At 44.6% G+C, this 27115-nt stretch overlaps 1 protein-coding gene and 1 long non-coding RNA gene across 2 annotated transcripts in view; both read right to left on the reverse strand.

Moving 5' to 3' along the window:
• Positions 1-27115, reverse strand: part of LOC138979863 (uncharacterized) — a 474427-nt gene that overhangs the window by 107908 nt on the left and 339404 nt on the right. The gene's annotated exons all lie outside the window — the stretch shown is intronic.
• Positions 208-26534, reverse strand: LOC138979845 (peroxisomal acyl-coenzyme A oxidase 1-like). The gene is made up of 15 exons (XM_070352598.1): positions 26425-26534; positions 22141-22359; positions 21000-21162; positions 18336-18496; positions 17707-17814; positions 16756-16875; positions 14840-14955; positions 13768-13937; positions 12961-13123; positions 11155-11345; positions 6990-7142; positions 6011-6116; positions 5059-5199; positions 3745-3951; positions 208-2819 (listed from the first exon to the last, which is right to left on the reverse strand). Exons 2-15 carry the CDS (start codon positions 22265-22267, stop codon positions 2733-2735), a joined length of 2013 nt encoding a protein of 670 aa, XP_070208699.1. The 5' UTR covers positions 22268-22359; positions 26425-26534; the 3' UTR covers positions 208-2732.

Genomic DNA, 27115 nt, shown 5'->3' on the forward strand with positions numbered 1-27115 from the left:
TGAATCCAAAATAAATAAACAAATAAATAAATAAATAGAAATAAAAATTATCATTCTTACTTTGGCACCTAGCACTTGTCTAGTACTTCTGGCACTATCCTTCTCATCCACACACACACACACACACACACACACATTGACAGCATGAGAACTGTCGAACTACACAACTAAAGAACTGCATTTTCATGAAGAAGGCAAAAACAGGAATTGATTTGGAAAACAGATGTATTTGAACAAACCATTCACAGTGATTGATCTTCTGTTTAAGATCTTATGTTCGCCTGTACAAAAGAAGCTAATACTTTTAATTACAGACAAACAAAATTATCAAGTAACGATCTGCAGTCAGTACAGTGACCCCCCCCCCCCCCTCGAACACACACACACACACACACACAAGCTTGCAGGCACATATACACACAGATTGTGTTTATTGTACAACAATAAAACTGATGTGTGCAATCATACATAAAAACAAAGCAAACAATGAAACGGTTACAATCACTAGGTCATAAACATTCTAATTGGGTTTTTTTAATTTACTTATAGCAGCACTAAAATTTGATGAACATACAAAAGGATTCTCCATTTCCAAGACAAATAACACACAGTATTCCAAATAACGTACTGGTCCATATTTCCCAATAAATACAAGAACTGTGGAAACAAAACTAAGGAATGTAGTAAAACACAATTAAAAATGCTACAAATGTAGATATTCTTAAAACAAAAACACTATAATTTGATGCCATAATTAAAAATCATGTGGTAACATCATCATCACAGTCAAATTCGTTTTATTTGGTTTTCAGGTTACAAGATTAAACTGCCCAGTAAACAAAGAAAACATGGTATAACAGCATACACCATGTTACAATATGTCAAACCACTGTTCAAGGCAATATTGTTCTAAATAACAAGAATGAAAATAAAGGCTCCAACTTTTTTTTAACAACCAGTCAACATGAGAAGCATGTATGAACACTTGTATTTCTTTCTTGCTATCTTTTTTCTTTCTGAAAACTAGTGTTGAAGTGAAACAAAGAGGGTTAAATGTTATAAGTAGCTTCTAAGCTTTGTTAAAAGGTAAAAGACTTGTTAATTTCACGGTGGACCCCATCAAATCTGAAAGTGGTGTGAATGAGACAAGACTTTCGCACCCGACTAATCAAATAATCTTTCAGGAGAATGTAGATAGAGAACTGAGAGGAATGATGACTAAGGAAGTTTGCACTTGACTTTCTTTTGCTGTGGAATACATTTCTATACTAAAAAGAAAAAAATCTGTTTGAATTGCAGTCTGATTGTGGTTATTTTAGTTTGAACTGCATAAATAAGAAAGACAGCATTTTAATGCCTCCAAGTAAAGCAGCTAGGTCATATCACAGCAAATCACAGCAAGAAAAAATAAATGAAAAATGTGCCTTTCATTGTGAGAATTGATAGCCAGCAGAGGGTACTAGGATGTCAACCTTCTCCCAGCTGTGGCATGATAGATTAAACTGGTCCTTTGAACAACAGTCGTCCTTACATTTACTTGACACACATATATCTCATGATAAAAGAAGAACCCTTATTACGATGCCAGAGCTAGGGTAGGGTGTGAACAATCTCCAGGCAGTGACACTTCAAGTCTGATAGCCTGGAGTTGACAGTTAGCTTCATCCTCTGTCAGTGGGGAATACAACTTGGCTTCAATGATGAAAGGGTGCAGAAAGTTGTACTTTGCGAAAAACTAATGGACATATTCCAGGAAAATAACTCTGACGAGTTTGTATGGGTTGTGAAAGAATGAATACTTTTGCTTTTAGCTTTAGTGAGGCAAGCTTTCTACACTTGCTCAGTGTCCACCTGTTTCACACACCCCTCGCTAGCGACTGGTCAATATTGTCACGTGGGAAAGTTTGACTCACTAAAAGCGAGTGCATTCACACTTCCACAACCCATACAGACCCGACAGTTATTTCTGAACATCGGTTCAATGAATACAGGCTATGACTGACAGCAGGTTGCATCTTCTGCCACTGTCAGACAAACAGAGAGCAGCTCTGATGCGGACATAATGCAGTGGTTCCAAGCTGTTAAATAGTAAAAGATGGTAACTCCTTTCTATATACACAGTACATGTATAAAATCAACATTAAACAATGAAAATCACTTCTTTGATTAGTCTTGACAATTAAGACACCAGGAGGCTAGATCTGCATAGCTATCACACGATGTTGTCCTATAACTATTTAGATGACTTGAGTAGCTGCTGGTCTCATTTGGTCATGATTGCCACACGTGTGCTGTCTGACAGGAGTTTCACAGCTTCCCATGTCATATCTGTCACAGTTAGGAAAAAACAAAGATGGGGCTGCATGTGGGAAAGAGCGGAATAAAAAAAAAAACCAAGCAAGGTATAATTATAGGAATTAAAAGATGTCACACTTTCCTATAAGATACCTTGCTTGTTTTATTATTCTGAACTTTGGAATGTTGGCAGTCTATTTGTTTTTGGATTTTTGGGAAAGAGTGGAGAATACTTTAGTACAGGCAGTTCCAGTCAAGCAATTTGGTCAATAGCTATAGAGTTGATGACAAACTATGACTTGTGGTCCAGAGATGTAAAAGAAGGGTTTTGGCAGGAAAGAGTGCAGAACGTTGAACTTGGGCCAGATTCATTAGCCCGGCGTTGACAGCAGGAAAGAGCGCAGAAAATGGATCTGCGGGTGACGTAACGTACGATTTTATAGCCTGGAGGTGACAGGGAGGTCAGATTTGCGCCACTGTGACTCCATGAAGGGTCGCTGGTACTTGTGGTAGGCATCGAGCACCTGAAACAACATCAAGTTTGCATCATTCTCACCATAACCATGTATAATAAACACTATTTTCCTTTTTTGTGAATGCCCTGTTACTATTGCTATTATTGTTTTTGACTGTACAGCACTTAATTGAGCGGGTCGATTTTGCATAAGGGGCATAAGCGACAAGCATTCTCATTGGTATAACGTATTAGGGGCGGGGATATAGCTCAGTTGGTAGCGCGCTGGATTTGTATTCAGTTGGCCGCTGTCAGCGCGAGTTCGATCCCAGGTTCGGCGGAAATTTATTTCACAGAGTCAACTTTGTGTGCAGACTCTCTTCGGTGTCCGAACCACCCCCCGTGTATACTACATTGGGTGTACACGTTAAAGATCCCACGATTGACAAAAGGGTCTTTCCTGGCAAAATTGCTTAGGCACAGTTAATAATTGTCTACCATACCCGTGTGACTTGGAATAAGGCCGTGAAAGGTAAATATGCGCCGACATGGCTGCAATCTACTGGCCGTATAAAATTTCATCTCACACGGCATCACTGCAGAGCGCCTAGAACTGTACCCACGGAATATGCGCGATATAAGCCTCATTGATTGATTGATTGATTTTATTGGGAACAAATTCAGTCATGCTGTAAAAAGAGTCAAGCCACTTGCTCTCCTCACATGGTGTACAGAGGGTAACTGTGCTGAAACTGCCATATCTGCTAAGCTTGCAAGCACACGTGTTGTGGATATACATAAACAGGCACACATAGACATGCTTGTGCATGCACACAGACATACACACACACACAGACGCACATACACAGACCCACAGACATAGACACTCATACACAGACACACACACACAGACGCACATACACATACACAGACAAAGACAGAGACACACACAGGCAGATAGACACATTAAGACACACACACACACACACACTCACCTCTTTCTCATTGAGCTTGCTACGCAGGGAGTAGTCATACAGCGCTTCATACACCTGGCCGTCCCACCGCCCCAGAGCGCTGTCCAGAACACCGTCAGGAAAGTCAAAGGCGTCCACCAGCGCCACCGCATTTGGACGCAACTCTTTCAGAAGGTCAAGGACTCTGGACTGAAGCATGGACGCCTGCTGGCTGCTCAGGTAACCATCCTGGGAAAATAACAACACAATTTCTCTTGACAAAAAATAAAATTGATAGAGAATTGAGAATATGTTACTCTACACTACTTTTAGGATTATTCTATTCTACTGTACTGTAAATCATCAGGTGGTTTTTTTTAGCGTGGTCTCATAGAACATTAAAGGCTGTCTCGATTTGTGTCAATTGACTAAAATGACAATAAGGTACCATATAAGCTTATGGTGATGATCTTAAGGTACATGCAAATGATGATTTCTTGCAGTGACACTTTTTCTCTCTGGTTCTAGTGACAAGTATAAACCGTCTTTAATGTCTCTCCTGTATCAATGTGTAACAATGTGTGTGTTTGTTCTCTCTGGTTCTAGTGACAAGTATAAACCATCTTTCATGTCTCTCATGTATCAATGTGTAACAATGTGTGTGCTTGTTCTCTAAAAACCAGTCTTGATCTAAGGACTCTGTCTAGTCAGGAATAAACACTGGTTCTTGTGTATGACTGTGTACGTAAGTGATCATGTTAGAGTGCTTTGGAGAATGATGAACATATGACTATGAGCTTGTGGTGATCATCCTTTTTGAGGATGAAAGTTGCGTGTTCATTTCATTGCATGTTATTCTCTCAGCTGCCAGCTGAGACAGGTTCTGCATAACTCTCACTTACTCTATTATACATGTCATATGCATTTAGAGCGCTTACTTCCCTTTGTTGATCAGATTTCCTGTATCAAGATGAAAACCAGTCTAAAGCTTTCAGTGCCTGTCCCAAAACACAAGCAAATCCATAAACAAAGAGACTACGTATGTTCCAAAATTCAGAATAAAAAAACAAGAAAGGTAAGTTGTTGGAACGTTTGTTATTGACATATAATAGTTATAGACGACAAATATATCAACCCAAAGGTCTTTTAACTTCCTAGTGATTTCCTCGCAAGCGGCTGAACATTCTGTCAAGCTATGTTTTTGTCTACTAATTGTTTGTCTGTGCACTTAAAAGACCGCTGGGTTGACATATTTGTGACTGTGACATATTGTTTTGTCAATAACAAACGTTCCAACAACTTACCTTTCTTGTTTTTTGATTCAAAAACACAAGCAACAGAAGGCCCAACACGCACCTTGAGGAAATCGCCAAGATTATTGGTCATGACGGTGACGGCATACAGACGACACAGTGCTGTCATGACAGACTTCAGGGGACCAGTGAAACTGGACATGGTTTCTGCAAACGCCATGACCACGTAGCCCTCTGCGAATGCCTGAAACAATAATCCCCGCCATTTCGAATGCTAATTAGGTGAACATGAAAGCCTTAAACTTACCCTCTACTACTTTTTCTCTATGATTGCCTGAAACTACAATCATCAGCATTCTACATGTGAACATGAAAGACTTCAACTTATGCTGAAGTACCATTTGTCTGGAAATGCCCGCTACAACCATCATAAGCATTTTCAATGTGATCATGAAAGTTACCAACTTATGGTCATCAACCGCCTGAAATGATTACCATTCCTTGTCAAGTACAATCTTGGTGAAAGACAATACAAAGACACAGGTCTCACCATCCTTTTCATTCTCTTGATTAAAACTAATATTTCAAGCACATGGATTCAGAGCACAACGTACTGAGCGAGCACACTGCAGAAGGGAAATAACTGCACAGCAATAGAAGCAGGTTCAACTTATCAGAGCTCTTGCTTGCTGTAGCCTGTATTGGTGGCAATTACACTATGAAGGAAAGCAATTGTCATCAAAGAAATGACAACAACGCTCAAAGGTCACAATACCTATAGTTCACCGCCCTGTGCAACAATGCTCAAAGAAATTATTCATTTTGTGGGCATAGTCCCACATTAACCCTGTAGAAGCAACGTCACATACTGAAAGAAGAGCGACCGTTTGAGATTCACTCAGTGGGACCATAAACTTCATACGGGCTTCTTGCCATTTTGCGTTTGACTTACTTACATGACTTTCCAATCTACATCAAAACTACAATGTGCAGGTATAAGCCGGTGCTGCTTTCCCTGGCTCTAATTCAGCACAAACAAAGTCAGGGGACATTACCGTGCCGGTGGCAGCCAGTTCCACAGAGTTGTTGTTCCAAGCGTCGTAGGACTTGCTGCCCTGAGACACTGCCCCCTGCACCTTGCCGGCCACCTCCCGCACCATTCTGATCAACAGTCACAAGCAAGGCTGTTAGTCATACCGCACCATTCTGATCAACAGTCACAAGCAAGGCTGTTGGTCATACCGCACCATTCTGATCAACAGTCACAAGCAAGGCTGTTAGTCATACCGCACCATTCTGATCAACAGTTTACAAGCAAGGCTGTTAGTCATACGGCCGCTGCATTCAAGGTGCTATTCACATCAGCATGGTATGCATACTTAGGTTCACTAAAAGACGATGATGGGAAATAACTCTGTCGGGTTTGTAAGGGTTGTGAAAGAGTGAATACTCTTGCTTTAATTGAGTCAAACTTTCCCATGTGACATTATAGGCAGTCACTAGCGAGGGAAATGTCTGAAACCTGTGGACAAGGAGCACATGTGAAAAGTTTGCCTCACTAAAAGCAAGAGTATTGACACTTTCACAACCAATACACACCTGACAGAGTTATGGTCGGAGTTTGTCTATTCTTGGCACGTTCTTGGATAACTTCAGTACACTCATATCAATGGACTAGTCAGACAACTAAACTCTTTTTAAAATTGCCTGGCTGATTTTCAAAGCACGAAATGCCCAAATAAAGACACAGTAAGTGTTGCTGTTTGTGGTATTACCCCATTGATGGTATATTCATTTAAGTTTCCTTATTCCACAAGTACTGTACAACAAACAGCAACTGTCATTTGGAACTTGGTTTAAAATCCCACCAACATCTGCATTAAAGTTTAATGTATAGACTTTTCATCCTTGTTTCAAATTCTGTCATCAAAGTGGTGTTTTTTCTCTGAGATAAGCAATCATATATGACACAAAAACACACACCAATCAAACTGTATAACATATAGGATCAAGTTAACGCAAAAGAACGCTTACCTGGCAGTCCTGTGTTCAAAAGCAGCAACAAGGTCAGACAACTCCAGACGTTCATCCAGCCTGCTCCTGCCCTCTGGTGGGGTCTGTAGGAACGTCACCATCTCTGGCAGTTGTTGTCCTTGCTGCAGCTCTGACATACACTTCAGCAAAAACCTGGGAAGGAATTATTTAAGCAGTGAAGGAATGGATAGATGCTCTCGTGAACTACAAATATGTTCAGACAAATAATTTTAGAGTATAAAACGAAACCAGTAACTTCTTCTTCTTTGTTTGAGACAAAGTTATCGTGCAGATTTCGTGCTACGACGGGCAGTGTTAACGCAAAATAAATGACAACTCACAACGTAGACAATGAATCCAGCAATTAATTTTTGTTAGTCAAAGGCAATATTCATCACTAATTGATAAGAGCCAACCATAGACAGCAAACATTTGAGCTTTGGTTTACATGCTATCCTAGATACTGGAGTTAAATTGTCGTTTCCAACACAGCTGACTCTCTCCTTGAGGGGATTAAAAAAACATCACTACCGAGAATGCAGTACTTCCAGAAAATTGACTATCCCTAGCTGGAACCAGACAAACCTTCACAAGTTTTGTGTTGCAAGAAATTGGAAATTTCAATAATAAATTTCCATTTGATTAATATACTTACCAATTCACATAATAGCATTTTACTTCAGTTTGGTGCTTAGACATTGAAAGCACTGACCCTGTTAAAAGGGGGAGGTAACCGCATGAAAAGTTCATGACCTTTGACTTAGTACGTCATAGATACCTCCCCTCGGTCTACTGCGCATGCGCGGCAAAGCTGACCGGTCTAGTCATTCTCCACTGAAAACGAATCCTATACGGAAACATTAGCGGGGAGGGTGGGAGGGAATTCCCTATGTGAATTGGTAAGTATATTAATCAAATGGAAATTTATTATTGAAATTTCCGATTAAATTACATATTCTTACTCAATTCACATAATAGCAGATTGCTACTAAAGGTGGAAGGCAACTTACCCTATGAACGTGCGAGTATTTGACCAGCAGTTACCATGGCTGGTAGGGAGCTGCTGCCGTCTTGACGAGTGCTTGCCACATCTCGTAGATAAAAGTTGAGGAAAATATCCTCAGATCTCCAGTATGCTGCGTTGAGTACCTCAGCGAGTCTTCCAGACTTGAGTACAGCTAGCGAAGCAGCCCAAGCCCTAGCCTCATGGGTCCTAGCTGATCTGAGAGGCAGGACTGTGCGCCCCCCCCCCCCCCTTTCTTTTGCCACCACTCATATGTTTGGCGTATGAGAGTTGACGACCATCGAGCGAGAGTTACCTTTGAGACATCCTTGCTCCTTTTCGTATTTATCGAAATGAACAGAAGTTTTTGCGATTTTTCCCTGATCGGAGCAGTGCGAGCCAGGTAAGCGCTAAGTACTCTCACCGGGCAATTGGCAATATCTGGGTCACCAGTGGTGCTAAGATCTTGCTAAGAGGCTGTATATAAATTACCGGGGACGGTTGTCCGGGTTTCTGGTTCTTAGCTAAGAATTCCGTACAAAAACGAAGTGTCATGGACCCGTCCTTCTCTAGAGAAATATCTTTGTCAAGGCCGGAAAGCGCGTGGATCTCGCTGCCTCTCCTTGCGGATGCGAGTAAAGTCAGCATAAGGGCTTTGCGAGTTAGGTTGGATAAGCTTGCATCATGCAGAGGCTCAAAATCCTGAGACCTTAAATACTCTAAAACTAGAAAAAGATCCCATGCTGGGATAGGTGTCTTTGTTTTGGCGGCGTTTAAAGTAGCGCCCTTAATGACTGCCGCTATCACACCCCCTAGGTTGATGGGGTGTCCTAACTGTTTTAGAGTTGCCGAAATGGCTGATCGTCTAACTCTTAGAGATGACGGGGAGCGGTCTTGAGTGGCTAGCCACGCGAGATGATTCGCTACCTGCATCGACCGCGGCGATACAGGATTAACTCCGTTTCGTTCGCACCATTTTGACCATGCGTATACCGAGCTAGTTGAGCTTCTGTGCGCTTTCTGAGCTAGTTCTAGCGTCATCTCCGATGCTCCTGAGCGTTTCAATGATTCCCTGACAATATCCATGCATGAAGGGACAGAGCCTGCGGGTTCCCATGAGGTATTCCCGTTCTGGGCTGAAGTAGCTCCCCTCTTGCAAGGTTCAGAGGAATTGGAGGGCCGCTTGAAAGCCTCAACAAATCCGGGAACCAATGTTGGCTTGGCCACATTGGTGTAATCAGTATGTGAGACGGCCGCTCTAGGTCGGCTTTTCTGAGCACCTTGCTGAGTAGTGGTACCGGAGGAAACGCGTAAGCGGCTAGTCCGGTCCACTGTATCTCTAAAGCGTTGACTTGCCAAGCTTCTGTGTCCGGAAACGGGGATACGAAGATTGGTAGCCTTCTGGAGAAACGTGTGGCGAACAGATCTATTTGTGGTTTTTCTACCTGTTACCAAAGGCGAAAAAGTGCCTGGTGAGAGATCGTCCACTCTGAGTGCATCAACTTGGACGATCTGCTGAGCTCGTCCGCTAAGACGTTCAGTCTGCCGCCAGGTATTTTGCTGACAAGGTGATTTGCTGCTGAGAGCACCATGTCAGAATCTGACATGTTCTGACGGACAATGAAAGGGAATGTGATCCCCCTTGTCTGTTGATGTACGCTGCAACGGTTGTGTTGTCCGTATGCACTAGAACATGTTTGCCCTTGAGTTGAGGTAGAAAGCTCAGTAAGGCATGCTGCACTGCTTCCAGCTCGAGCACGTTTATGTGTGAGAGGCTCTGCGACGAAGTCCACTGCCCGGAGGCCGTGTATTTGTCAAAGTGAGCGCCCCATCCCATGTGGGAAGCGTCTGTGAAAAAATGCTCCTCCGGTGTAGAGAGAGCGATTGGAACACCTTGTGTTATCCACTGATCGTTCAGCCACTGCTGAGTCGTGTCCTGAAACCAGTCCGAAATGGGGACAGTGACCTGCCGTCCCTGTGATACAGGGTACCAAACAGAGTTCAGAGCAGCCTGGAAAGGCCGTTTGTGGACTCTCCTGAGAGGGACTAGTGCAGACATGGACTCCATCTGCCCCTGAATCGACGCCAGTACCCTGACTGGTGCTCGTCGATGGACTGACATAGAAAGGAGCTGCTGGAGCGGTGGAAGGATTGTCAATGGGAACCTTAGATGCTGGATTGAAAACATTCACTACTGTCTCAAATCTTAGCAGAGCTTTAGACTTCGACTTCGAACTTGATTTTGCCTTCTTGCCCGGCGGAGAACTAATAGCGGGCACCTGCTTGGCAGAGCTCCTGCTTTTGTCAATGTCGGCCATTGCTTGTTTACAACTACGCATGTGGAGTGTAAGCAACGAAAATTTGCAAGACAGACAAGGCGAAAATTATACAGAAAAAACGTAAGAAGGAACGCTCTCACCAAAAGCTGTGAAGCTGACAAAAGGTTCCTCAGGGTCAATGGCCTCAAATCCTAAGGCCGGTGGCTTAAAACAAGCCGTAGTACAAAAAACGTCATGTCACTGCGTGTTGAAGTGAGAGAATCAGAATATATAGACCGGTCAGCTTTGCCGCGCACGCGCAGTAGACCAAGGAGAGGTATCTATGACGTACTAAGTCAAAGGTCATGAACTTTTCATGCGGTTATCTCCCCCTTTTAACAGGGTCAGTACTTTCAATGTCTAAGCACCAAACTGAAGTAAAAATTAATGCTATTATGTGAATTGAGTAAGAATATGTAATTTAATTGAGCATACATGTAGTCATTACCAGAACTGACACATTGGTATTTGTATTGGTATCATATCATCCTGTGAGTTTAACCTCATGGAAATTCCAGCTGCTTTCTTACTTGGAAAAGCAAGCTGCCATACAGTACGGCAATACCCATTTGCTTTATTTTTCCTGCATGCATATATTCACGTTTTCAAGTCTTGAGACTTTTCCTGTGAACTAGGCACCTTTATCATGCGCATGCGTGCACATCGGGTTCTTCGAGCACTGAGGAGAGTGTGCACAAAGTTGAATCTGGGAATTTTAAATCCCTTGACAAACCCAACCCAAAAGCAAGAATTGGTTTCAAGCCAGCCCTGCTACGGACTAAGCTATCTCCACCCCCATCTTTGATTGGGCTCAGCTAATTCGTCTAAGGGGCAGCGTGCACACCTGGCAGTCTGTAGCACCATGACGTAGTTCTCCCCCTCATAAGTGCAGGCAGGTGTGACATCAACGTAGATTTTGGGCAGACCACTGGCGGCACTGTAACCATGACCACCGCACGCCAGACGACAGACCTCCACCCCCTCCGAGGCACGCCACGAGCTGAGGGCCTTCAGGCCTGCTGATAATGCGTGCAGCTGAAAAAGAAAAGCATTGAGCCAGTCGGATCATTCTATAAACAGAGTTATGATGTATTGTCACATTGTGCTTTGGTGGTTTTTTTGGTGTGTGTTTTTAGGCGGGTCGAGGTGGCGTGGGGTGTGTATGTGTGTGTGTGTATGTGTATGTGTGTGTGTGAGTGTGTATGTGTGTGTGTGCGTGTGTGTGTGTGTGTTTGTTGTGTGTTGTGTGTTGTGTGTGTGTGTGTGTGTGTGTTGTGTGTTGTGTGTTTGCATTTGTGTCTGAAAATAGCTTGTGCAAAGAAACTATGCAAGATCTCGGCTATTTTGGGCAATCCAATTCGGTAGTAATACATTGCAAGCCCTGATCAAGAACCCTTTGGTGCTGGTGAAAAATTGAACAATAACATTAGGTGGCTGAAGCACAACTGACACAACGTAACCAAGCACAAACAGTGCAAGACCACACAGACAGCACAGTGCAAGACTACACAGACAGCACAGTGCAAGACCACACAGACAGCATAGTGCAAGACCACACAGACAACACAGTGCAAGACCACACAGACAGCACAGTGCAAGACCACACAGACAGCACAGTGCAAGACCACACAGACAACACAGTGCAAGACCACACAGACAGCACAGTGCAAGACCACACAGACAGCACAGTGTAAGACCACACAGACAGCACAGTGCAAGACCACACAGACAGCACAGTGCAAGACCACACAGACAGCACAGTGCAAGACCACACAGACAGCACAGTGCAAGACCACACAGACAGCACAGTGCAAGACCACACAGACAGCACAGTGCAAGACCACACAGAAAGCACAGTGTAAGACCACACAGACAGCACAGTGCAAGACCACACAGACAGCACAGTGCAAGATCACACAGACAGCACAGTGCAAGACCACACAGACAGCACAGTGCAAGACCACACAGACAGCACAGTGCAAGACCACACAGACAGCACAGTGCAAGACCACACAGACAGCACAGTGCAAGACCACACAGACAGCACAGTGCAAGACCACACAGACAGCACAGTGCAAGACCACACAGACAGCACAGTGCAAGACCACACAGACAGCACAGTGCAACATAAGACAGCAGTGATAATGCAAGCTATTTTCCAAGACAGTTTTTCCTGACAAGTACGAATCCTGGTTCTCACAGAAAACGGACATTGTCTGTTACGCCAACCAATTCAAACACACTGAATTTTAAGAAAGGTACAAGTCAAACAAAATATGAACTTGAATGACTATGACCGGCCGTTGCCATTCTTATTTCTGGTATTTTGAGATGTTTACTGGTAAAAACAAATGTAACTTTCATGTTAATGAACTGAACATCTGCGCAGTACTACTCAACACACCATGTGACACCACACACATGCAGTACCCTAAATACGCCAGTAAGTACAGGGGATACCCCCTTCTAAGACCTCCACAAATCTGAGAAAATGAAGTCTTAAAAAAGGGGGGAGTCTTAAAATAGGGGTAAATTTACAGAGGTTATGACCAAAAAATCTGAGAAAATGAAGTCTTAAAAGGGAGGAAGTCTTATATTGGGGGTCTCAACAGGTGGGTTCCACTGTATAACGCAGTGTGCATGCAGTTACCTGAGGCAGCTGTGCAAAGGATCCCTGGTTCATGTTGGCGGTGACCTTGATGTAGTAGAGGAGCATGTTCCTGCCAGCGTTCAGCAGAGCATAGGCTGTGGCCAGCTGGGGCAGCAGGCGGTACTGCTGGGTCTGAAAGTCCAGCACCTGCACCTCACCCGCCCTGTGCAACAAAGCTCAATGGTCAGATTATAGCTTTAGCCACAGAAACCCAAGGTTAACCGTCATGGTTGTATGCGTAGGGAGGCTTTTCCACATTAAAACTTCTGTGGACAACAGTTCTTTACTAAAGAAACATTTTAGGTGTGTACTGTGTTAGAGAACTACGCGATACATCTGCCCGCCTTAAAACTTATACACTGAGACTTCTGTCCAAATAGAAAGGGTGAGAGCGATGCATTTGACAGTTGCCAGCACAGTTTGAAAAATCTGCTGTGGTAGAAGCACAGGTTCAGCCTTTAACACCCCCCTCTCTCTCTCCCTTCACCAACAAACTATGTATTTACTTTGCTATGTACAACTGTAGATATAATGTATTTTAACAACATTGCCTGAAGAGACTGTTAGCACTCTGACCTTTCCCCTCCCCAATCCCTGTCTCTCCTTCTCTTTATACCACTGTGAAGGTATTTTGCTATTTGTAGTTGGTTGCACTCTTGATATTCACTTACAGAAGAAAAACATCCCCGTGAATAAGTAATCATGGCCTACAATTAACACAGTAATTGATCATGCAGGTGAGTGAATAAAAGTTATTCCCAATGACGAAAACACTGAATCATATTAAGTGAAATGAAAACAGCGTACCCAGGTTCAATCTTGGACTGTCGTCGGACACAGCTGTAGCGCACGGCGATGGTGGCTGCCTTGGCCAGTCCGCGACCAACGTCCCCTACGATGACCGCTCGGATGAAGGTCATGGCCCCGTAGATCAGACGGTCACTCTTGGGCTTGATGTACGTCCCATCCTCCAGCAACTGAGGAACGACAACATGTTATAATACATGTGTATGAAATAGAGGGAAGGGGGGGGGGGGGAAGAATGGTTTGGGTCTCACACACACACGCACACACCCACATACACGCACACACACATATATACAGAGCAGCAACAATACAGTGTACAATTTCTATAAAAAAAAGTTTGTGTTAAGGTGACAGCAGTTGCACTACCATGCAGAACATATCATGCACTATGAACACATTACTCTAAGTACACATCTCAAACTGTTAACATGTGCGACAATATGGAGTTGTGATTTCAGATAGTAATGTAGTCAAAACCCACTGTCTACCACTGATTCAATTTCTTCTTTTTCTTCTGTGTGTGTGCACTGCGACTCTCACGTCCACTCTTAGGCACGAGTGGGCTTTTACGTTTGTGGACATATTTTCCCCACCATTTAGGTATCTGATTACCGAAGGGAAGTAAGCCCTCTAAATGCAAACGACATGTGTGCTAATTTCTCTTTGTTTATCAGATCTCTAAACAGCGCTCTGCCTCATTTTTTTCAAGATTTCTAACATTTAGGTAGTCATAACCTGATTCCAGGGGATGCACGCTTGGAGTTTTCATGTTTCTAAAACCCGCAGAACTCTGACAGAATATTATAGGATCTTTTTCGTGCGTACTTGGTCTTATGCTTGTGTGTACACACAAAGGGGGATAAGGCACTAGCAGCAGGTCTGCACATATGTTGAGCTCGGAGATCAGAAAAATCTCCACCCTAAAAAGACAAAGCGGAGCCGGGATTCAAACTCCAAACCTTCCATACCGAAGGCCAACGTCCTAACTACAAGTCTATGCACCTGTCTACTGAATCAATTTGATCCCTCTCATCTGTGCAGCAAAATTCACACCCTCTAGTTTTCCTCTCACCTTAGCGTTTTTCATCAGCATGTTTTCACGAGGGATGCGGACATTGTTGAGGCGCAGAAAGCCGTTATCGATGCCTTGGTAGCCAAATTTGTTCCCAATATCTCCTACAGTCACCCCTGAAAACAAAACATCATGAATTCCTGGGAAAAGGACCTTTCTGTTTTACTTTGTTTTACAAATTTGCAATGTACTTCAGTGGTGCTTGAAAGAGTCACAGTTCTTGCAGTTACATTGATATTAACTTTTGGTTGATCTGATACAGGGCAGATGCCAAGAAGCAGAGCATCTTACGTCTTTGAACAATATGGTCCACAGATGTGAAGGTCTTTCATCTGAACTTTAGCCAGTGCGGTCTTTTAAGGCTGCACTTCGGGCAAATATACAACAAATTTCTACTGGTTGTTTATGTTGGCCACAGTCTAAGATTTTGAAATAGTAGTCAGCTCTAGCCTCCTTTAGAAATCGTCAAAAGTATACTGAACATCAGGTCTCTAAGGGGAGGGAGTCACAAAATGGAGATCAATTTACATGTGTTATGCCGAAGAAATTTGAAAAAGCGAAGGTCGTAAAGGGGTCAGGGAAGTCTTTCATCAGGACAGCTGTAGCTGAGAACAGATGGAACTGGCAGAACCTGACCCGCTCATGCTTCAGATGCAGGAGTTTGCTGAGTTTAAGTCTTAAAAGAGAATTCCACAATGTCATGTCAGAACACAGCTGTGACTTGCAAAGTCAAGGAGCTCACAAACTGCTAACAGAAACAGATATGGAACAAGTTGAGACTACAGGTGAGAAGGACTAGAATAAGACAACAACAAATATCTATTCACCACAAACAAGATCGCACAAAGAAACGCAAAGATTTCTTCTCTATGTGCCTTTTTGTATCTGGTAAGTACATTTGTATGGTTATCTCATGCTACCAGCAAACCAAAAAAGAATGCAGCCTTTTAACATACCTGGCAGTGGGTGGTGCGTGTCCAGGTCAGCCTGTTAACATACCTGGCAGTGGGTGGTGTGTGTCCAGGTCAGCCTGTTAACATACCTGGCAGTGGGTGATGTGTGTCCAGGTCAGCCTGTTAACATACCTGGCAGTGGGTGGTGTGTGTCCAGGTCAGCCTGTTAACATACCTGGCAGTGGGACTGGTGTGCACATCCAGGTTAGCATGTTAACATACCTGGCAGTGGGTGGTGTGTGTCCAGGTCAGCCTGTTAACATACCTGGCAGTGGGTGATGCGTGTCCAGGTCAGCTTGTTAACATACCTGGCAGTGGGTGATGTGTGTCCAGGTCAGCCTGTTAACATACCTGGCAGTGGGTGGTGCATGTCCAGGTCAGCCTGTTAACATACCTGGCAGTGGGTGGTGTGTGTCCAGGTCAGCCTGTTAACATACCTGGCAGTGGGTGGTGTGTGTTCAGGTCAGCCTGTTAACATACCTGGCAGTGGGCGGTGCGTGTCCAGGTGAGCCTAGCTGTTAACATACCTGGCAGTGGGTGGTGCATGTCCAGGTCAGCCTGTTAACATACCTGGCAGTGGGTGGTGCGTGTCCAGGTCAGCAGCCTGTTAACATACCTGGCAGTGGGTGGTGTGTGTTCAGGTCAGCCTGTTAACATACCTGGCTGTGGGTGGTGCGTGTCCAGGTCAGCCTGTTAACATACCTGGCAGTGGGTGGTGCGTGTCCAGGTCAGCCTGTTAACATACCTGGCAGTGGGTGGTGCATGTCCAGGTCAGCCTGTTAACATACCTGGCAGTGGGTGGTGCATGTCCAGGTCAGCGTGTTAACATACCTGGCAGTGGGTGGTGCGTGTCCAGGTCAGCAGCCTGTTAACATACCTGGCAGTGGGTGGTGTGTGTCCAGGTCAGCCTGTTAACATACCTGGCAGTGGGTGGTGTGTGTCCAGGTCAGCCTGTTAACATACCTGGCAGTGGGTGATGCGTGTCCAGGTCCCTGATCTGCACCAGGAAGGACTGCATGCCCAGGTGCTGACCGTTGGAGATGAGCTGGGCCATCACCACACAGCAGTTGGCCGTCTTACCCACTGAAACACGCGCACACAAAGTCAATGCAAGTACGTGTACTTGTACAGTGGAACCCTCCCTTTCAAGACCTTGTTTTCTCAGACTTTCTGGTCATAACCTCAGAAAATCTACCGTATTTTCCGGGTTACAAGGCGCTACAGCGCATAAGGCGCACCCCCTTCTTTTTAAACAAAATTGTAATCCAGTCACCCATTGGGCGCAGGGGGCCGATAGGGCGCACCAAAATTAAAAAAGTACACCGGTAACAGAGTTTAACCTATGGGGCGGTCTCTTTGATGTCTTGAGAGGAAACTTGGCCAGGGTAGTACCTAGTAGCTGAAACATGCATTATCACAAGTTGTTTGACTGGTACGCAGGCGGTCTCTTTGATTTTTTTCGTATTACATACACGGATTAGGCGCTTCGTTATACAAGACGCAGGGGTCAAACTCGAGGAAAAAAGTCGCGCCTTATGACCCGGAAAGTACGGTACCCCCATATTAATTAACACACCCTCTTTTTTAAGACCTGATTTTCTGAGATTTGGGGGTCTCAAAAGGGGTGTTACACTGTACTGACAAACATAACAAGATTGTAACAGAAGGTTCTGACCGTTGATCAACTTGGCAATCACCACACAGCTGCTGGCTGTTTTACTCACTGAAACACATGTACATGTACTAGGAATCAGTGCTGAGTACAATAGAACCCCGTTTTAATACCCAATTTTAGGGTGAACTGTCCTTTGGCCATGATCTGCTGAGAGTTAGAACGGGAAATAAAAAAGAAGTTTAGCAACCTCGTGTTTGCTTTGGCATACACACACACACACACACACACACTGCACTTACATGCCCCAGGCCAGTATTTGGTGGAAGTGATGGTGGGGGAGTTGATGACAAACTCTTTAGTCTTGGGATCGTAGGTTGCTGTCGTCTCCAGGCCCCGGAGAAAAGAACCTGCACGCACCACAGTATAACATTGTACATGTAGTCGCTGAATGATAAGGTGCGTAGTCTGTGTCATTGTGAAGTACCTGGAGGAAAGAACCTGCACGCACCACAGTACAACATTATAGTCGCTGAATCATAAGGTGAACGTTGCGTAGTCTGTGTCATTGTGAAGTACCTGGAGGAAAGAACCTGCACGCACCACAGTACAACATTATAGTCGCTGAATCATAAGGTGAACGTTGCGTATAGTCTCCCGGTGTCAATTGAGGTGTACATGCACTACTGCCTCACAACATTTTAGTAAAGGGTAAGATCCTCACTCATACCCGAACTTCCAGGATAGAAGCTCCCTGTTTTAATCTATGTTCATATTTTCCATAGCCCTCAACACCACCCCACCCCCCCACTCTTCCCCCCGAAAAACAACCCACAGAAAAACAAAAACAAAAACTGATTCAACTCAGCATTTCCATTTTCTGTAGCATATCCCACAAAGCAAGTGAAAGTGGGAGAAAGAAAGCACTAACCATGACCGAGCTCTGTCTGGGCGTACGTTCCAACCAGGCGATAAGACTTGGCCAGAGGGAGCCACTTGGCCTTCTGCTCCTCGGTAGCCATTTTCTCGATGGTGTCAATGAACATGCTGTTGTGCAGATTGTACGGTGCTGGCTCATGAGGCATTATTGCCCTGAAAACAAAATCCCTCTCATTCATTTAGTTGTTTGTTGGGGCGGGAATGGGGTGTGAACAAGCAAGATTGCACTGAAGCACAGGATGCATGGTTGGGAGATACGTGTGACACGCACATTCACCATCAAATTTTCAAAACAATCTAAAACAATAAAGTTACACTTTCCATCCAGTTACATGTATAAGACCAGAGGCATAACGCAACATCACAGTTCAATATGACATGTAGTTTTTCAATAACAAGTACATTACTTCAAACTGACATGCTGCTAAAAGTAGAAAAAAAGAAAAGAAAACTGGTTCATTGCACGTTTTGTTAAATGCTTTTCCAGACAAGAAGAAACGATGGTTGAAAATCTGTTTGTACACGTACCTATAAAGTCTGCCATCAGAATTCTTTTGAATGCTACATATTTCTGTGGTTTCTTTGATGTAGATGGAAGTTGCAACCAGAGAAATCACACACTGACGCACTGACTGCTGGACCATATTCTCTGTATGCTATAAGATACCAGTGTTTGGGTAACACTATCACCTCAAAGCTAAGACTATTGTTCCATGTTGAGAATATTACTTTATGCATTGCTTGTAACACTAAGTCAGGCAATCCAGAAGGCTCTCCCAGCAGCATAAACTCACATTTGTACAATGGAGCCTTCCTTTCAAGACATCCGATATTAAGACTTCCCTCCTTGCTTTCTCATATTTTCTATTCATGTATAACCTCTGTACGACGCCATTTTATATTTGTGTAGGTCTTCAAAGGGGGTTGCACTGTACCTGTCATGGCAGCTAGGTCCCTGCAACATGGGGGTTGTACTGTACCTGTCATGGCAGCTAGGTCCCTGCAACATGGGGGTTGTACTGTACCTGTCATGGCAGCTAGGTCCCTGCAACATGGGGGTTGTACTGTACCTGTCATGCTAGGTCCCTGCAACATGGGGGTTGTACTGTACCTGTCATGGCAGCTAGGTCCCTGCAACATGGGGGTTGTACTGTACCTGTCATGGCAGCTAGGTCCCTGCAACATGGGGGTTGTACTGTACCTGTCATGGCAGCTAGGTCCCTGCAACATGGGGGTTGTACTGTACCTGTCATGGCAGCTAGGTCCCTGCAACAAGGGGGTTGCACTGTACCTGTTATGGCAGCTAGGTCCCTGCAACATGGGGGTTGTACTGTACCTGTCATGGCAGCTAGGTCCCTGCAACATGGGGGTTGTACTGTACCTGTCATGGCAGCTAGGTCCCTGCAACATGGGGGTTGCACTGTACCTGTCATGGCAGCTAGGTCCCTGCAACATGGGGGTTGTACTGTACCTGTCATGGCAGCTAGGTCCCTGCAACATGGGGGTTGTACTGTACCTGTCATGGCAGCTAGGTCCCTGCAACAAGGGGGTACTGTACCTGTCATGGCAGCTAGGTCCCTGCAACAAGGGGGTTGTACTGTACCTGTCATGGCAGCTAGGTCCCTGCAACATGGGGGTTGTACTGTACCTGTCATGGCAGCTAGGTCCCTGCAACATGGGGGTTGCACTGTACCTGTCATGGCAGCTAGGTCCCTGCAACATGGGGGTTGTACTGTACCTGTCATGGCAGCTAGGTCCCTGCAACAAGGGGGTACTGTACCTGTCATGGCAGCTAGGTCCCTGCAACAAGGGGGTTGTACTGTACCTGTCATGGCAGCTAGGTCCCTGCAACATGGGGGTTGCACTGTACCTGTCATGGCAGCTAGGTCCCTGCAACATGGGGGTTGTACTGTACCTGTCATGGCAGCTAGGTCCCTGCAACATGGGGGTTGTACTGTACCTGTCATGGCAGCTAGGTCCCTGCAACATGGGGGTTGTACTGTACCTGTCATGCTAGGTCCCTGCAACAAGGGGGTTGTACTGTACCTGTCATGGCAGCTAGGTCCCTGCAACATGGGGGTTGTACTGTACCTGTCATGGCAGCTAGGTCCCTGCAACAAGGGGGTTGTACTGTACCTGTCATGGCAGCTAGGTCCCTGCAACATGGGGGTTGTACTGTACCTGTCATGGCAGCTAGGTCCCTGCAACATGGGGGTTGTACTGTACCTGTCATGGCAGCTAGGTCCCTGCAACATGGGGGTTGTACTGTACCTGTCATGGCAGCTAGGTCCCTGCAACAAGGGGGTTGTACTGTACCTGTCATGGCAGCTAGGTCCCTGCAACATGGGGGTTGTACTGTACCTGTCATGGCAGCTAGGTCCCTGCAACAAGGGGGTTGTACTGTACCTGTCATGGCAGCTAGGTCCCTGCAACAAGGGGGTTGTACTGTACCTGTCATGGCAGCTAGGTCCCTGCAACACGGGGACACTTTTGTCCAAAACAAGGGTGTCTTTTGGTGTGAGACAGGTAGCACTGTACATGCACTTACTCTCTGAAGTCGTGACCCTCCAGTGGGTCTGTCAGCCCCAGCTTGTCCCCCATAGTGAAGGCGTACGCACTTTTGGTGTGAGACAGGTAGCACTGTACATGCACTTACTCTCTGAAGTAGTGGCCCTCCAGTGGGTCTGTCAGCCCCAGCTTGTCCCCCATGGTGAAGGCGTACGCACTCTTCTGCAGCTCCAGTTCATACTGCTCCATCCGCGACAGTGTTGCGTACTGCTTGAAGCCCATCTTCTTCAGGTCTTGTAGCGCCAGGTTCTCTGAGAAGCAAAAAGTTGAATACACTGAACTGTAGTGAACGCAACATTACTTCTTCTTCTTCGGTCATCATGGGCTGAAACTCTCTTGTTCACTCATGTTTTTGCACAAGTGGGTTTGTACATGTATGTATGTGGGACCGTTTTTACCCCGCCATTCAGGCAGTCCTATATGCCGCTATCGGGGGAAGCATGCTGGGTATTTTTGTGTTTCTATAACTCACCAAACACTGACATGGAATACAGGATCTTTTCTGCACGGATACAAATTTTGCTGTCATTTATAAATGAACTAACTTATCAAGGTGACGGTGATGACAAAGACTGTACATACTAAACTTTGAAAATTTGCGAACATTTGTAGAGCCATTTTGGCAAATTTGCTGTTGGAAATAAACTCTTGCAACATCCCTGACGTACACCCCTACAAGTTGACACTAATATTATATAAAAACATGCAGTCGCCAATTTTAAGAAAACAATCCAAGTAAAATCAGGGAAAGCTAAACTCATATCTATCTGAATTTCTTGCTATCCTGTTTGCTTGACGTAATAAAAAGTGGACACAAGAATTAAGAAACAAATGCTAGAAGCTTTCCACACTTTGACAGGAACATTGCATCATCTCCATTCTTCTCTTCTTCCCCTGTTCTTATATAATGTAAGCGTTAATCTTTTAGTATAATTGTGTGTGTGTGTGTGTGTGTGTGTGTGTGTGTGTGTGTGTGTGTGTGTGTGTGTGTGTGCATGTGTGTGTGCATGTGTGTGTGTGTGTGTGTGCATGTGTGTGTGTGCATGTGTGTGTATGTGTGTGTTCGTTTCAAGGACAGGTTGTTAGAAATCCTTGTTAAATAAAGTTCATTTCAGTCTAATTTAAAGTTCCAGTTCGATCATGCAATGATGCATGGCCACAATCATGGTTGAGGCTATTCCGGCTTCCTTTCCCCCGTTGAAAGAAAAAGAGATGTATGGCAAACTCACGAAGGTATCGCTTCCTCTTTGTTCTCTCGGCTCCATTGTAGAGAAAGTTCGTCAGCTGCTCCGGATCGAAAGTCGCTCTTTGCCGTTCTCTTGCGAGGTCTGCATTTACTGTGTTGGTCGCCGCCATTTTGTCCAAGGTACAAGTTTGTATCACGTGACCTCTTCGCACTTTTCAGGTACGTTGCGGACACACGTCCTCCGACTGCTGGTTCAACCGGCCTGAATGATCGAGAAAAGAACCAGTTTTTTTCTTTTTTCTTTTAAAGCAAGACACTAAAAAAATAAAGAATAAAGTCTTCGTTACTGAACCGTATCTTATTATATTCATGCTAAGCCGATAAAGCAAAAAATTAGTCTTACAACAGACGCGCCGTGCTGTTTTGATTATTGGGTACATATGTACCAAAGATTTAACCCGCAAGGTATTCATATTGTAGGGGTAGCTGGACGAAGAAACTTATCTACGTCTCAATTTTGCAGGAATGAAAAATGACCACAATCCGAAAGAGTAAGTGAGAGAAAGAGACAGAGAGACAGATACAGAGAGAGACTGAGAGGGGGAGACTGAGTCAGGAAAAAATACAGTAGGGGAGACCGGGGCTAGTCCGCCCTCGGGGCACATCTGTCTTTGTCTGTTTATTCTTACGTTTGAACCTTTTAGTCATTCACACCATGTGAGAGTGGTGTCCCTTCTTCCCGCCATATCCTGCAGAAGTTCAGAGGTTGCGCGCCCATATATCGTGAGTACAGATCACAAAAAGTGTTTTTCTTCATTTTTGTAACATGAATGCATAGGAGTTGACTTAGGTTTTGATGCATTACCTCTGAGAACAAATACTTAGTCTTGGTGTCAAGTGAAAGTGCGTTAATTAAGGTCGAGTTCTGACAAAAGTTTTGCTTCTTCCTTCCCATGTTGTGTTCGCTATCTGGCACTAGAGTTGCCTGCCCGTGCGGGGGCAAGTCCGCCTAGTATTTGTCACGGGGCATGATATGTTCGCCATGAAGAATGTACAGGTGTGGGGAACAGTCCAGTTTACATCTGCCATAACTGTGACTCTGATGGTGACTCCATCTATTCTCGATGGTAAAGATTGCAGATTCATGTCTAAAACTGAAAGACTGACGCCGATTTGTGTATTCTTTCGACATTCTGTTGTATTTTGTCATTGGCATTTTTGAACCTAAATATTGAAGGGAATTAAAAAAGCTTTCCCACTGATCGGGTGCTTGTTTGACTGACTGTGTGTGCGTGCGTGCGTGTGTGTATAAAGCTTGCCCACTACTAGTCTTGTACGTGACCTATGGGATGAGAGCGGAGGACTTGCCCCACCATGTAGGTGGACTTACCCCGACTTGGGGCAAGTTCGCCTACGTTAGGGTAGGTCTACTTAAAGCAGTATGTACAACAAATGTTCATGCGCACATAAAAACTGTCTGCACATTGATATCAGCTACACATTTGTCTTGATGTAAAATAAAAAATCAGTCTTCAAACTCGCCAGTTATGCTACCAAAAGCATAAAAGTAGGCGGACTAGCCCCGGTCTCCCCTATAGTAATAAGAAGCTTGTCACTATAACCGAAATCTCCGCATTCAATCAATAGCATATGGTTACATCCAGAAAATTTGAAAATAATAAAAACACACATAAACATATTCAATTTCATAAGCGCACTTGCGTTCTGTGAATCGCTCATAGAGCCAAAGCGGCACGCGCACAAACACACACACACCCTCATCTTGATTCCCATCCTTCCAAAACACATACAATTAAATAGTGCCTGGTTGTAAAGAAAAAAGAAAGAAAGAAAGACAATAATAAATTATGAACGAAAGAATGTTGAAATTATGAAAAAAAGACTTGAAAGACTGAAAGAAATAAAGACGGACACACACGCACGCACACTGACTCACGCACACACTCACGCACACACACACACACACTCACTCACTCACTCACTCACGCCAAAGGGGAAACCACAAACAAACCCATTAGTTTCTAAATAAGTATGACGTACATTGGACTTAAAATGACAGCAAGAAATCCAAATCGATTATACGAGGGCGTTATATTTCCAACCATAGATATATATATATGCACCACCACAAATACACATGTGTTTACAACGCAAGTTGGCAGGCTGTATTACGGAGATGGTACATTTGTGAATATCGTCAAATGAAATGAGTATAGTTCACTGGTTGACTACGACAAGTATTTTTAGTTTTCAAGTTTTTATGCGCTGGGCCCCACAACGTTTTGGGAACGTAACATTATTAATTTTCGACTTTTACTGCACTGAGATATTCCATCGATTAGAGAAATTTTAAAAATACAACAGTAAAACGTCATTAGTGCATTTTGCGTAACGAGGGTGCTTTTCATGAGATTCTGTTCACAGACACACTAACAGTTCTGTTTCAAACAAGATGCCCTAAAGTCACCTGGCAAATTTGAGAAAGGATTTTAAGTGGGGTAAGAATATCTAGTTAGAGGGAGTAGAGAGGGAACCTGTCAACCCATTGTCCATCTCTTCCCACTGCACCCATCTCGAAGACTGAGATGGAGGGAAGTAAGGGGATGTGAAGGTTCGCTGTGGTCCCATCTCGCTAAATACGAGAGAGGAGGTACTGTCAAACCGTCCCATAAAGTCTAATAAAGACGGAGGGGAAGCAAAGTAATGGGCCATGGGATGACATGATGCGATGAGCTCTCCTCTTCTCAGCCTCTTTTTCTTGGGGAGATAGGAGGGTAGGATAGGGTTTGGCTAGGAGGAGGGGGTCTCTGGTAGGGGTTAGGGAGGAGGTAGGGTTAGGGAGGAGGTAGGATAGGGGGCATGTAGGGTGTGGACGAGGAGGAGGTAGGGTGTGGGCTAGGAGGAGGAGGGCTCTGATAGGGAGGAGGTAAGATAGGAGGTAGGGTTTAGGGAGGGGGCAGGCCTAGGGGGGGATGTAGGAGGAGAGTACGAGGTAGGGGCTAGGGAGGAGGGTACGTAGGATAGGATTTCGAGGTTAGGGAGAGGAGGGTAGGATAGGATTTCGAGGTTAGGGAGAGGAGGGTAGGATAGGATTTCGAGGTTAGGGAGAGGAGGGTAGGATAGGATTTCGAGGTTAGGGAGAGGAGGGTAGGATAGGATTTCGAGGTTAGGGAGAGGGGGGTAGGATAGGATTTCGAGGTTAGGGAGAGGAGGGTAGGATAGGATTTCGAGGTTAGGGAGAGGAGGGTAGGATAGGATTTCGAGGTTAGGGAGAGGAGGGTAGGATAGGATTTTGAGGTTAGGGAGAGGAGGGTAGGATAGGATTTTGAGGTTAGGGAGAGGAGGGTAGGATAGGATTTCGAGGTTAGGGAGAGGAGGGTAGAATAGGATTTCGAGGTTAGGGAGAGGAGGGTAGGATAGGATTTCGAGGTTAGAGAGAGGAGGGTAGGATAGGATTTCGAGGTTAGGGAGAGGAGGGTAGGATAGGATTTCGAGGTTAGGGAGAGGAGGGTAGGATAGGATTTCGAGGTTAGGGAGAGGAGGGTAGAATAGGATTTCGAGGTTAGAGAGAGGAGGGTAGGATAGGATTTCGAGGTTAGGGAGAGGAGGGTAGAATAGGATTTCGAGGTTAGGGAGAGGAGGGTAGAATAGGATTTCGAGGTTAGAGAGAGGAGGGTAAGATGAGAGGTAGGGAAAAAAATCTTAATATCCATTAGCGTAGCTTCATCGAGGTGCTCAAAGTCCTTAATTACTAACTGAGCTTACCGTCTTGTGTGTCTAAAGTCACCCTTGAATTTCAAGAACAAACAAATAATGGCCATAGTCAGTGCTCCGTGAACTGCAGATCGGAAAAGGAACAGGAGGCGTACACCGCTATAGGGGTTGGCACCGTACACCTATGTGTCACACTTGCTGTCTTTGAAGTCAAAATGAAAAGCAAAAAAACAAAAATGGCCACAGAGGCAAAACTCTTGGCACAATGCGCCGCGGACATTGTTCGGACTGTTGTAGCAGTAGGAGATTTCTTGAATTATCATTACAAAGTAAAATCTGCTCATACTAGGGGGGCTTTGACAAAAAAATTGCATAAAAGTAAGACCAAACTTCACTTTCAGAAAAGGTACTATGGAACAAGTTCATGTGTTTGTTAGAAAAGGGGTTTCTGCAGTTGCCGTATACAAAAAGCAGTTCACGGTATGCTTTAAAACAATTGATGATGATGATATTTCCATACACCACCATTTGAGTCGATAGAAGCGAGGAGAATTACAGAACCCAGTACTTGAAGTAACTGTTGTAAGCTTACCTGAGAACGTCGCGCGTCTGTCTCGCCGAGATGGTCATGCACTGTCACTGTCAGCCACGTTCACCAAGCACACCTGATAACCTTTGACTCTCCGTTTTGACACTCCGGGGGCGACAGTGCGGGTGTACTCCCTTACTCAAGCTGCACATCATGAGTGCATTGCGATATACCATAGGCCTTCGAAATGACTATTTTTGTCATAATCGGGTAAGTCCTCGAGCCGCCACTGGCAGGTGACTCTTGATGTTTTGGTTAGTGTCATTCCAGAGGCTTGGTTGAATCTTACACTGAACTTGAATGTTTAATTGTTTGCTCTCATGCAATGGCATCAACGTGACCTAATTAAACACACACACACACACACACACACACACACACACACACACACACACACACACACACACACACACAAGGAGACTGGAATTGATATTTTTTTTATTCGTAGCCTATTCGAGTCATTCCTCTTCCGTCTATCCGTCCACCACGTGACTGTCACTACTTTATCGCGTCTTACAATCAATCTTCGTTCTTTCTTTCGGTCTTTTAATTTGTTTTAAATCTATTTTGTGTTTGTTTTTCTTTACTTTTCAATTATTTGTAAGCAATAAACAATGTTGTCAGCCATCAGACTTTTGATGTTGCTGATCAGTGTATCATCTGACAAGGACGCTTCACACAAGAGGCGGTCACT

This window comes from Littorina saxatilis, linkage group LG11 (assembly GCF_037325665.1).
Source record: "Littorina saxatilis isolate snail1 linkage group LG11, US_GU_Lsax_2.0, whole genome shotgun sequence".
Taxonomy (NCBI): Eukaryota; Metazoa; Mollusca; class Gastropoda; order Littorinimorpha; family Littorinidae; genus Littorina; species Littorina saxatilis.

Bases quoted from the DNA above. Each gene is read 5' to 3' on its own strand.
- LOC138979845 (XM_070352598.1), bottom strand. From the start codon at position 22,267: ATGGCGGCGACCAACACAGTAAATGCAGACCTCGCAAGAGAACGGCAA. The intron at 17,815-18,335 runs GTTAGTGCTTTC...TGGTGCGTGCAG, and splicing joins CCAGACAGAGCTCGGTCATG to GTTCTTTTCTCCGGGGCCTG. The intron at 7,143-11,154 runs GTGTGCACGCTG...ATTCCTTCCCAG, and splicing joins ATGGTGCTACAGACTGCCAG to GTTTTTGCTGAAGTGTATGT.